The following is a 12,601-nucleotide window of genomic DNA, read 5'->3' on the forward strand; positions in this document are numbered from 1 at the left end:
GCCTGGAAGTCTATCTGTCACAAAGACCGACCGAGGAGACTGCACCTCGGGGCCCTTGCAGGGGAGCCTGCCGATGGGTTGGGTGTAGACCTGGCTGGGTCGGCCCTCCAGCATCTTGCAAAGCGGAGTGTCAGAGAGGGCGCCACTGGCTGGGCACAGCGGGGACCCCAGACTCGGGGGCTGCCTGTGCAGGCAGCTGCGGCTCCGGGGAGGGAGGCTCCTCTACCTCTCCTTGTGCCCAGTGCCCCCCAGCATCCGGGAGGACGGACGCAGGGCCAACGTGTCGGGCATGGCCGGGCAGGCCCTGACGCTGGAGTGTGATGCCAACGGCTTCCCAGCCCCTGAGATCACGTGGTTCAAGGATGGGCAGCTGGTGGGTGTCCCCTGGGGCGGCCCGGGGAGGGTGGGTTTGGCTGGGGTACGGGCTTTCCTGACTGGTTTGGCAGGGAGATGTGACAAGTCTCTTTAGGGATGCACTGGGGCTCGGGGCAGGGGAGAACTGAGGTCTCACAGTGAAGCCTGGAGGGCTGCATGGTGGCGGGGGCGCGGCACTGCTCTAGGAGTTAGAAGCCCCAGGTTCCTGTCACCAGCCAGCTCTGTGGACCTTAGTTCTCTTATTGCTAATGGTCTGGTACCCCGTCACCTGCTCCCTCTGACCTCTCTGCCCAGATCCCCGAGGGGGACAGCCACCGCCTCCTGAACGAGGCCCGGGCCCTCCACCTCCCCAGGATCCAGGCGGGCGATTCTGGCCTCTACTCCTGCCGGGCGGAGAACGCGGCGGGCACCGCCCAGCGGGACTTCGAGCTTCTCGTGCTCAGTGAGTGAGGCCTGAGCCCCTCCCCTGTGAGGCGGGCAGGGGACAGGGGCGCTGTGTGTGCTGAGAGCAGGGGCACAGAGGGGCCCACACCGGCCCAGCTCCTCACACAGCTCAGGGCAGACATTCGACAGTCACGTGACTGGCCAAGCAGCCACTGCTGTCACGTGCGTAGTGCAGGCTGTGCAGGGAGCACAGTGGGGGCTCCCAGGCAGGACGTGGAGGGAAGGGCGCACCAGGAGGGGGACCTGCATGGCCAGGGCCCTCGGTGGGCGGGGCTGCAGGTTGGAGCCGTTCCACCCCCTGCCCTTCTTGTCCTCAGTCCCACCTTCTGTGCTTGGAGCCGGGGCTGCCCAGGAGGTGCTGGGCCTGGCTGGTGCCCAGGTGGAGCTAGAGTGCCGGACCTCGGGGGTCCCTACTCCCCAGGTGGAATGGACCAAGGACAGACAGTGAGTGGCCCGCCTAGCGGACAGCCCGGGGTGGTGCCCATGCCTGGGCCGGTGGATGGGGGGCTCTGGGGAGGTTGAACTTGGGGGGGGGGCTTGACAGGCATCGCACGTGCCACCAGGGCCCAGGCAGAGGGCAGCGTGGGCACCTCCCACCCCAGCTTGGGGTCACCCAGGTGAGACCCCACTCTCACTCAGCAGGGTTTTCTCATCACTCAGCCTTCCTTTTTTTTTTTTTTTTTTTTTAAATGTTTTTGGGGTGAGGGGGAATCCACATAACCTGACATCAACCACCTAATGCCCACAGTTCAGTGGCATTTGGCACATCCATGGTGTTGCACGAGCATCTGTCTGCCTAGTTCCAGAACATTTCATCTCCCCAGGAGACCCATGCCCATTGGCAGCCACTCCCCCACCCAGCAGCCCCCACCCGCAACCACCCCAGCAGCCCCCACCCGCAGCCACCCCAGCAGCCCCCACCCGCAACCACCCCGGCAGCCCCCACCCGCAACCACCCCGGCAGCCCCCACTCGCAACCACCCCGGCAGCCCCCACCCACAGCCACCCCAGCAGCCCCCACCCACAACCACCCCAACAGCCCCCACCCGCAACCACCCCGGCAGCCCCCACCCACAGCCACCCCAGCAGCCCCCACCTGCAACCACCCCAACAGCCCCCACCCGCTCTCTGTCTGCAGCTGCACCTGCATTTCCTGCACGTTCCACGCAGCTACACAGTCCGGCTCATCCCACTTAGCACAGTCTGGGCTCACCACGGTGTGGCAGGCTCAGCACCGACTTCCCCCAGTGCCCCGCCGGCGCCAGGCACTGGGCCTGTTGGCACCTTTCGGCGACTGTGACTCTCTCAGCCTCTTTGTCGTCCAGGCGGCCGCCCCTGCTCGCCTCGACCCGAGTCGCACTGTCCTGACCTCCTTTCCAGGCCCGTCCTTCCTGGGGACCCGCACGTCCAGCTCCTGGAGGACGGCCAGCTGCTCAGAATCACCAGCAGCCACCTGGGCGACGAGGGGCGGTACCAGTGCATGGCCATCAGCCCGGCCGGCCAGCAGGCCAAGGACTTTCAGCTCAGAATCCACTGTGAGCCCGGCCCCTGCCCGCCCCCTGCCCGGCCCCAGCCCCGGCCCTGCTCCTCCCTGGGCTGCTGGCCATGCTCCCCTCAGCTGCCCACTGCACAGAGGAAGGCGAGAGCAGAATCGGGGGGCTGGGGAACGAGCCCCAGGCCAGCAACGCTGGGGAGGAGGGGGACAGGGAATCCGGACCAAGTTCCCCAAGCCCCGTGGTCCCATCCCACTTCGCAAGCTGTCCTACACCTGCTACCGCGCGGGGCGATCGTTTCTTTAACTTTTTTTTTTAAAAAAATCAAGTCCCTTTCTTTACGTGGAATGAATTTCTTTAAAAAGATATTTATGTCTCAGCTGTAAGTGGAAGCCAGGCCCACTTGGCCTTCCGGGGAGGGAGGAGGCTGCAAAACCCAAGCACTGAGAGGAAGGCCCTGGAAGTGCTGGGGCGCCAGCTGCCTGCAGAGGGCGCTGCGCTGTCTGCTCTCCGTGGTGGAGGGCCTGGTGGAAAGTGCTAGAAAGGTCCAGAGTGTAGTCTATCACCGGAGCCTTCTCCTTTGTGTGATCAGCTGGGAGGAGCTCTGTGAGACGCAGTGTCACTTCACGCTGTGGCCTGCGTCCTGCCCGTGGGAACCCGATTGCGTCCAGCCCCTCCTTTTACAGATGGGGAGGCTGAGCCCAGCGAGGGGACGTGACCTACCTGGTCACACAGCCAGTTAGAGGCAGAGTGGGGTCCAGGGCGTCCCCCCCACCCCCACCTCGTCCACCTCCTGTGCAGCCGGCAGCTTTCCACGTCAGCATACCCCGTGCCACCTCTCCTGTCTCCCCGACTCCCTCTCCTGCCGCCGAAGCTGCGACGTGTGCAGTGCTTGGGGCACGGGCACGTGCAAGCCACTCGGGGTGGGGGCTCCCTGTGACCACCCCCCCATTGTCCTCAGCACCCCCCACCATCTGGGGCTCCAACGAGACAAGCGAGGTGGCCGTCATAGAGGGCCACCCGGCGCGGCTCCTGTGTGAGGCCCGCGGCGTGCCTGCTCCTGACATCACCTGGTTCAAGGACGGGGCCCCGCTGCCCCCCAGCCCCAAGGCTGTGTACACCCGGGGCGGCCGGCAGCTGCAGCTGGGGCGGGCCCAGGGCTCGGACACGGGCGTCTACACCTGCCAGGCCCGCAACCCCGTGGGCGTCGCGGAGAAGGCCGCCAGGCTGGAGGTGTACGGTGAGTGGCCGGGGGTCAGCGCGAGCGGGGTCAGCTGGGCGAGCGGAGGGAGGGACTCTGGGCTGCGGAGGCGAGGGAGTGGCTAGAGAAGGGTCACCTCAATCTCCCTTCCCTCCTACAGGCGAGGAAACAGGCCAGGGTCAGAGGGCCTGTCTCGGGGCCCAGGCAGAGCCGAGTGGAGGACCCCGAGTTCCTCTCAAGATTTAGGGCTTTTCACGAAACCACACCCAAACCCTCTACCCGTAATTAACTTCTCTGAGGGAGCCACTGACTGTGAGCCAACCCCCAGGTCCTCACAGTATCAGCTCCTCTGTCAGCCGCAGGACCAGGCCCTCGTCTCTCCACCCACCGATGAGCGCGGTGGGCCCTGGGGATGTGATGGCCCCCAGTTCACACCTGGGGGGGGGCGGTGACCATAAACTTTGCACGGTTAACCTTGGTGATGGCCGCCTCGAGGGGCTGGCTCGGAGGCCCTGCAGAGAACGCAGGAAAGATGTGTGGAGGTGGGCAGGGGTGGGGCTGGGCAGGGCCTGGTGAGGTTTGGAGGGTGGGGTGCAGGCCAGTGGGTCATCCTGGCCCCTAATGAGGAGTCGGCTCAGGAGCTCTGGCCCCCAAAGATGCAGACACTTGGGCACTGGAGCCCTAGGGACCCCAAAGGACAGTTGGGCTGTGTGGGGTCTCTGAGGGTGAGCCAGATGCAGCCTGGGGAGCCTCCCTCTGGGGTCTGAGCCCCTCCTGGAAATTGGTTGGGGAATGCGTGTGTGCGTTTTCATAGGGACTTACGACCCAAACAAGGTTGAGAGGCACATCCTAGTCCGGCATCGCTCCATGTGCCCTGGCGAGGCCTCTGTGGGCTCAGCACCACGGCGGCCTTCCCCAAGAGGAAGAGAGAAGCTGCCCCCTTGGCCATCACGCGCCGTCTGGGCCCCAGTCGTCCCGTCTGCCCCCGCAGGCTGGAGGGGGGACTTGTAGGAACAGTGGCTTTGGTCTTAAGCCCGGGGAGCCTGTCGCTTTGAGTGCAGTGGGCCCTGAGCCCTACTGTGTGCCATTCCCAGAGACACACAAGCCGTTGTTCTGCTTCTGATGAGCCCGCAGGGGTAGCAGGGTCAGAGAAGATGCCAGCCGCGGGGAGGGGCCACCCAGGGGCAGAGGAGGGAGGGATGCTCCAGCCAGGGGCCTGGGGCAGGCTTCCCGCAGGAGCTGATCTCTGAGCTTCGGCCAGTGCAGGTGGGGGAGGAGGCTCGTCCCATGATGTGGGGTGTGCAGGGGGCTGAACCAGGGCTGGTGGGGAACTCCCGTCCCTGAGCGGCCCCTGCCTCTTCCCTAGTCCCGCCCACCATCGAGGGCGCCGGCGAAGGGCCTCACTTGGTGAAGGCGGTGGCTGGCAGACCCTTGGGCCTGGAGTGCGTGGCCAGAGGCTACCCACCCCCCACCCTGTCCTGGCACCACGAGGGGCTGCCCCTGGCGGAGAGCAACGGGACGTGGCTGGAGGCGGGCGGCGGCCTGCTGAGCCTGGACAGCCTGGGGGAGGCGGCCGGAGGCCTGTACAGCTGCGTGGCCAGCAGCCCCGCGGGGGAGGCCGTGCTGCAATACGCCGTGGACGTGCAGGGTGAGCCGGACCTGTCCCGCCCGAGCCACCGGGCTGTGAGCCCCTCCTCCCACACCTGCCACGTGCCAGTGACCGCAGCCCCTCTGGGGAGCTGCCTCTGGTCAATGGGCGTTTACCTAGAAATCCCTGAGGCCCAATGCGGGGTTGTGGGCAGTGGTCCTGGGGACAGGCGGGGAGGGGCCTTCCCCTGGATAGACATCTCTCGGGCTGATTCGGGGCTGGCCCGTGGGGCTAGAGATGGGGAGGGAGCGAGGCAGGCGGGACACCTGAGCCCTGGGTCTGGTGGTGAGACAGACGTTGAATAAATAGGGCAAGCCTCAGGGGTGATCCTGGAAGGCCCCCTGTAGGAGGGGGGAACATGAATGGTGGGGTGTGGCTTGGGCCTTGTTCTGGGGGCACAGGGGACTTAGGAGGGCTTTAGGCAGGGATTTACTCAGCGCTAACCACCCACTGGGGGGTCCGGCCTGCAGTGCCCCCGCAGCTGCTGGTGGCCGAAGGCTTGGGCCAGGTGACCACCCTCGTGGGACAGCCCCTGGAGATTCCCTGCCAGGCCTCAGGCTCCCCGGTGCCCACTATCCAGTGCGTATGTGGGGGGCCGGAGGGTGAAGGCCAGGCCTGCGGCTGGGGTGTGGGCAGAGAGCGCATGCTTTGGAGGTGGGTGGGGTCAAGAGGCACCCCCTTCCCAGAGGCAAGAAAAAGGCCAGAGACGTGCGAGCAGGCGGAGACGCTGCCGGGCCTCCTGCGTGTCCTGCTGGCCCTGCCTCCCCTGGCCTCAGGCTGACCGTCCCCCTTCCCACCCGCCTTAGATGGCTGCAGAACGGCCGCCCGGCCGAGGAGCTGGTGGGGGTGCAGGTGGCCTCCCAGGGGACCACCCTGCACATCGACCACGTGGAGCCGGGCCACGCGGGCCTCTTCTCCTGCCAGGCCACCAACGAGGCAGGCACCGCAGGGGCCGAGGTGGAGCTGTCTGTGCACGGTGAGGGGCCATGGGCAGCCCGAGGCCGGGGGAGGGGAGCCTGGACCGAGGCCATCTGCGCCTCTGGCCGGTCTGGGGGGCCTGGGGGGGACAGGGGGCTGGTCTTCTCTAGATAGTCCAGCTGGGCTGTACTTCCCAGCTCCCCAAAGAGAAGAGGCGTGAGAGGCTGGCCTGAGCTGTCCACCCCACTTGTCGTCTGTCCAGTCCTCAGGCCCTCGCTTTTCTCCCCAGTCTTCCCTCTCTGTCCACTGACCACCACGCGCTTCATTCAACTCTTTAAATACATCCGCTCTCTCACCTCCGTGCCTGCAAATGCTGTTTCTGTTCCCGGAACATTCTCCTTCTTTGCCTCCTAGCACCTCTTTATTTTTCAGGTCTGTCCTAAAACACCCCTTCCTCCCAGAAGCCCTCCTTGATGTCACTGTGGTGCTAATCCACACTGCCCACCCTCTCTTGGCTATCGCTCGCCACCCACTGGATTGGGAGTGCTTGTTTGGTTGTCCACCTCTCGGAGCTCTGAGAGGACAGCACAGTGGCCACCATTCCTTACTGTGTCCCAGTGCCTAGTTCACTTCGGGGCTCAGAGTAGATGCTCAATGATGGATGGATGGATGGATGGGATAGATGGATAGGTGGGTGGATGGATGGATAGGTGGATGGATGGATAGGTGGGTAGATGGATGGATAGGTGGATGGATGGATAGGTGGGTGGATGGATGGATAGGTGGATGGATGGATGGATAGGTGGGTGGGTGGGTGGATGGGTGGGTGGGTGGATGGGTGGATAGATGGATAGGTGGGTGGATGGGTGGGTGGATGGGTAGATGGATGGATGGGTGGGTGGATGGGTGGGTGGATGGGTGGGTGGATGGATGGGTGGATAGATGGATAGGTGGTTGGATGGGTAGATGGATGGGTGGGTGGATGGATGGGTGGGTGGGTGGGTGGATGGTTGGGTGGGTGGATGGGTGGGTGGGTAGATGGATGGGTGGGTGGATGGATGGGTGGGTGGATGGGTGGGTGGGTGGATGGTTGGGTGGGTGGGTGGATGGGAGACTTTTTAAAGAAAGGAAAGACCCACCCTGCTGGGTCCAGTCTGGCGCTCTTCCCCAAAGCCAGGTGTCTAGGGCTTGAGTGGGGGGAGGCTAGAGGGCAGCTCTGCAAGGCCACTCCTAATTCCCCAGGCATGAGGGGGCGGCTGGGCACCACTGCACCCTCCTGACCCTGACCTGGTCCTCCCTGCCTCTGCCCTGCCCAGAGCTCCCATCGGCGGTCATCGTCGGCGGTGAGAACATCACAGCCCCCTTCCTGCAGCCTGTGACCCTCCGGTGTGCGGGGACCGGGGTGCCTACCCCCAGCCTCCGCTGGTGGAAGGATGGGGTGGCCCTGGCAGCCTCGGGGGGGAACCTGCAGGTACATTTCAGGGGCCCTCGGGCTCGCGGGGCAACCTTGCACAGGAGGCGGAGCCACTTTCTAGGGGCCCTGGAAGCCCCAGCAGGACCCTGGGAGCCTGGGGGCAGGACCAGCAAAGAACCCATTCAGCTGGGAATTCTCAGTGGACTGAAGAGGGGGGACCTTTAACCTAGTCCACGTCCCCAGAGCTTCAGCTGCCAGAAGGAGAAAGTGGGGGGAAGGGGAGGGTCCCCAAGATCAGGGGGATTCCCTGGAGTCTAAGTGTGTGGTTCGGAACTGCACCCAGAGCCAAACTCGTCCCCATGCCTCCCTTCTCCTGCTCTTGGCGTCAGCGCAGCCTGGCCACTTGTCCTGTCCCAGCATCATTCTGAGTGACTCCCGGTTCTGGACCCCGTGCCCCCACCCCCGCCTCCCCGTGACACGCCTCTGCCTCCCCCGCCCCAGATTGAGAAGGTGGACCTGAGGGACGAAGGCGTCTACACCTGTGTCGCCACTAACTTGGCCGGCGAGAGCAGAAAGGATGCGGTGCTCAAGGTTTTGGGTGAGGACATGGGTGATGAGTGGTGGGGGACCCTTTGAGGGCCCTCGGGGCTGCTGTGGGGGCCGGGGGGGGATGGGGTTTAACATCTAGTCGTGCACTTGACTTTAGAAGTAGAAAGTCATCTGCTCACTCGTCCGGTGTGGCTCGGTGGTTGAGTGTCGGCCTACGAACCAGGAGGTCAGGGTTCGATTCCCAGTCAGGGCACATGCCTGGGTTGCGGGCTCAATCCCCAGGGTGGGACATGCAGGAGGCAGCCAATCCATGATTCTCTCTCATCATTGATGTTTCTGTCTCTCCCTCTCCCTTCCTCTCTGAAATCAACACAAATATATTTTTTATAAAAAGAAAAAGGAACGTCCGTTCTGTGGCCCCCATAGGTGGCTTTCTGAGGGGTTTTTAAGGGACACCCTTGTCCGCACCCCTATTTACCTTTGCTGTCTTATTCGGTTTGGGGGTTCCTTTACATCCTTGCATATGTGGGCAGGTCCTTGCACTTGCCACTTGCCATGGCTCTCCGGGTTCCGCCTGCCCACTGGGGTGGGCTGTTCCTGGGGGTGGGTGCTGGGCGGTCCTGGTACGATTGCAATGAAGACTTATTCTGTGTGTGGTTCAGGAGTGGGGTTCCTTGGTCAGAGGCCATGAGCCGTTGGGGGGCTCTTGTTGCCCAGGACCTTTCAGGAAGGCTGGGGGGGAGACGTTGGGATGGCTGAGATCTGAGCTACCCACCAAGCGAGGGCATGCCCTGTCTCCCCTAGTGCCCCCCAACATTGAGCCGGTCCCCGCCAACAAGGCAGTGCTGGAAAATGCCTCCGTGACCTTGGAGTGCCTGGCTTCCGGCGTGCCCCCTCCAGGTAAGCCCCTCCCGGCGAGGGAAAGCCACCTGCCGCCGGCCCCAGCCCCACCTGGTGAGGTTGCCGGTGCCCAGGCACCGCGCGGGTTGTGGACAATCAGGCTGCCATCCGCAGGCCCTTCTCCCTATTCCTTGCATTTTCCTCTCTTCCTTCCCCACAGCTGTTCACCCAGGGCCCATTAAATGCCTGTCACCGCCAGGCCCAGAGCCTTTGCGCTGGTGTCTGCCCTTGACCTTGGCCCGAAGGCCCAGAAGCGAGTGCCCTGGTGTCTGAAGCGAACCCGCAGGGCTTTGGAGTTGTAACGTCACAGGGCCACCCCGGGGCTGGGGGCGAGGGCCGGGCCGCCAAGTTGCCAAGTCGCTGTCTGGCCCCTTCTCTAGACTAACAGTTGAGGGGAGGGCTGGGAGCTTGGGGCTGGGTGCGGGTGTTCGCAGCCAGGATGGGCCCAGGAGGAGGGCCCTGTCCCCCGTTTGAACCAGGTCCACCCAGTTTTGCTGGGTAGCGAGCCCTACGGTTATCGCCCCATCCGATGGGGCAAATACCCTGTCAGGTTCAGGGACGGGCCCTGGCAGGATGCGAGGAGCTGAAGATACATGGAGCTAATGCTCCCTGTTTATGAGGCTGCCGTGTTGGGGTGCTCTGGGTTCTCCTCTAAAGCAGGAGCTGAGGGGGCCAGGCCGGCTTTGACTCTCCTTGCTCTCGGCTGCCCACCCCCTGGGGCTTCCTCTCTGCCCTTGGTCCTATCTCAGGCAACACTGCCCATTACACAGCACAGTCTGAGGGGCTGGCAGGATCCCCAGTGTCTCTTCTCTCCCCAGACATCTCCTGGTTCAAGGGCCGCCAGCCTGTCTCTGCTTGGAAGGGAGTCACGGTGTCAGCTGACGGGAGAGTTCTCCTCATTGAGAGAGCCCGACCTTCGGACGCTGGGAGCTACCGCTGTGTGGCGTCCAATGTGGCGGGTCGCACGGAGCTGCAGTACGGCCTGCGGGTCAATGGTGAGCTGCACTAGGACCAAGGGGTCCTTGTGCAAAAATTACTCTCCATCTATTTGTCTACAAATCTACTCAGTATCCATCCATTCACCATCCACCCACCTACTCATCCATCCTCCCTTCCTTCCTTCTGCCCATCATCCACCTATCCATTATCCACTCATCCATCTATAGTTCCTTGCATCCATAATTCATCCATTCACCATCCATACATCTATTCATCCATCCTTTCTTCCTTCCATCCATCATCCATTCGTTTTCCCGCTCATCATTCATCCATGTATCCATCCTTTCTTCCACCCACCATCCATCTACCCATCCATCATCCATTCATCCATCTACCGTTTTATCCATCCATTATCCATCCTTCTATCCATGCATGGAAATACCCAGCTGTCCACCCATTGATCCAATCATCTGTCCAATTCTCTGCCCATTCCTCCACCCATCTAACAATCCATCTGTCTACCCACCCACCCATCCATCCATTCAGCCACCCATTCCTCCGTCTACCCATCTTCTATGCAACCACATTTATGAAGGACACGCTCTGGGACAGCAAACCCTGGTGCTGCAGCCCTGAGAAGACAGGCCCATGCTTCCTGCTGGTGGAGGGTACCGTGGTAGATCATTACCCAGAGCACTGTTTCCTGATGCTGTGACAAGAGCTAGTAAAGGCGAGGTGCAGCTGAGGGCCTGGAACCAGGCTCTGACCTGGCCTGGGGGGTCTGGGAGGCGTCTTTGAGAGCTGGATGCCGAAATAGAGACCGCCTGCAGAGACCTGGGGAGTTGAGGAAAGGCAAGGAGGCTGGGGGCCTGGCGCTCACAGAACAAGAGGAAGAGGGGCCAGGCTGGGGAGATGGCCAGGTGGATGCTGGAGGGCTCCGGTCTTTGTCCCAAGAGCAGTGGGGAACTGGGCAGGAGCCCTGGACATCCTGGCTTGTGGCTCCCAGATACAGTGGACTCACGAGGGGCTGCCTGTAGGAGAGCGTTTAATCTGATGCCCCTGAGCTGGAAAACAAAGCCTGCCCCATGATATGCTGAGCAGAAGGCCCAGGTTCGGGTGCTGCTGGCCAACCTCGGCCCGAGGCCTTGCCCTCCTGGAGCCCTGGATTCTCATCTGCAGAGGCCTCAGGATGGTTTGGAAAGGATGAGATGAGCACTAGCCGGTTTGGCTTGGTGGATAGAGCATCGGCCTGGGGATGGAAGGGTCCCGGGTTCGATTCTGGTCAAGGGCACATGCCCAGGGTTGTGAGCTCGATCCCCAGCAGGGGTTGTGCAAGAGGCAGCCGATCAATGATTCCCTCTCATCATTGATGTTTCTATCTCTCCCTCTCCCTTCCTCTCTGAAATCAATAAAAAATATATATATTTATTTAACAAAAAGGATGAGATGAACAGCCTTGAGAATTGTGCAGGGCTGTGCCCATGTTGAGTGGCTGTCCCTGCGCTTTTGCGTGTGGCCTGGGAGGGGGGTGCCCAGCCAGGTGCCCTCTCTGTGATGTCCCCAGTGGGGCTCAGCCTGTGTTCTGTGTCACCCCCGCCCTGCAGTGCCTCCGCGCATCACGCTGCCGCCCAGCCTGCCGGGCCCCGTGCTGCTCGGCGCCCCGGTCCGGCTGACCTGCAGCGCCACCGGCAGCCCCAGCCCCACCCTGCTGTGGCTGAAGGATGGAAACCCCGTGTCCACGGCAGGGACCTCCGGCCTCCAGGTCAGCAGGGCTGGGTGGCCCGCTACCTCCCTGCCGCCTCAGGGGGTGCTGGGGGCAGAGGCCCGGCCCTGGGAGCTCCATGGGGAGGGAGAAGCAGTGACCGCCCCGGACGGCTGGTGGGAGGGGGGCAGGGACTGCTAAGTGGAGAGTCTCAAGCATCGTCTCCAGAAACAAGGCCCCCCCAAGTGTGTGAGTTAGAATGCCCAGTAGCTGCAGGAAATGCATAAGAAGAAACAGGTGAAAGCAATTTTAATAGACATTTTGGTTAACCCAGTAGTATATCCAAAAAGCATCATTTCATCATCATCAATGTGGAAAGTGATTAACGAGACGTTTTGCATTCTTTTCGTACTAACTCTGCAACCCGCTGCGTATCCTACGCGTGCCGGCCGCCTCCCAAGGGCTCACTAGCCGCAGCGAAGCTACAGTGTGGGGAGCCGCTACAGTGTTTGGACAGGTTCAAGCCTCGGACTGAGGAGCGGGCACAGTCCTCTCATGGCCACATGCAAGTCCCAGCTTGGAGGGCAGGGCCCTCCCAGCACAATTGTAGCCAACAGCTATAGTTGTGAGCGTGAACCTATGGTCCGAACACGTGGCCCCACGTGCCTGAGTGATGTGGGCTCGATAGAGCTCAGGTGCATGTAGTTGAGTAGGATTGAAACCCAGGAGAATGTTGTAAACATCTTGGCCACGCCCTTACTTTGCCGCGTGGATTCTGGCTATAAAATAAAGACAGGGCTGTGGGCGTGGTCACTGTCTCTCAGGGAAGCAGCGTCCCACCGAGACCCGGCTTTCATTCTCTTGTCTGTCTTTTCTAAGCCTTTCAGCCGCCCCCACTCAGGCTCACCCCTGGCCGTGCTGGCGCGGCACACTACAGGGGGCCCTTTTAAAGGACCCATGTGATCGCCCGGCAGCCTGCAGACGTGCCGAGGCCTGGGGGTTCTGGGCGTCCGGAGCA

At 62.5% G+C, this 12,601-nt stretch overlaps 1 protein-coding gene across 1 annotated transcript in view; it reads left to right on the top strand.

Annotated features, from left to right (window-relative positions):
- Positions 1 to 12,601, top strand: part of HMCN2 (hemicentin 2) — a 140,217-nt gene that overhangs the window by 70,263 nt on the left and 57,353 nt on the right. The window contains exons 27-39 of the mRNA XM_059658329.1: positions 243 to 373; positions 670 to 817; positions 1,137 to 1,263; positions 2,200 to 2,354; positions 3,274 to 3,552; positions 4,880 to 5,161; positions 5,632 to 5,740; positions 5,968 to 6,137; positions 7,396 to 7,550; positions 7,995 to 8,091; positions 8,847 to 8,942; positions 9,761 to 9,937; positions 11,486 to 11,643. Coding sequence (XP_059514312.1) covers positions 243 to 373; positions 670 to 817; positions 1,137 to 1,263; positions 2,200 to 2,354; positions 3,274 to 3,552; positions 4,880 to 5,161; positions 5,632 to 5,740; positions 5,968 to 6,137; positions 7,396 to 7,550; positions 7,995 to 8,091; positions 8,847 to 8,942; positions 9,761 to 9,937; positions 11,486 to 11,643 — 2,084 coding nt within the window. The remainder of the gene's footprint in view (positions 1 to 242; positions 374 to 669; positions 818 to 1,136; positions 1,264 to 2,199; positions 2,355 to 3,273; positions 3,553 to 4,879; positions 5,162 to 5,631; positions 5,741 to 5,967; positions 6,138 to 7,395; positions 7,551 to 7,994; positions 8,092 to 8,846; positions 8,943 to 9,760; positions 9,938 to 11,485; positions 11,644 to 12,601) is intronic.

Source organism: Myotis daubentonii, chromosome 11, assembly GCF_963259705.1.
Source record: "Myotis daubentonii chromosome 11, mMyoDau2.1, whole genome shotgun sequence".
In the NCBI taxonomy this organism is placed as follows: domain Eukaryota; kingdom Metazoa; phylum Chordata; class Mammalia; order Chiroptera; family Vespertilionidae; genus Myotis; species Myotis daubentonii.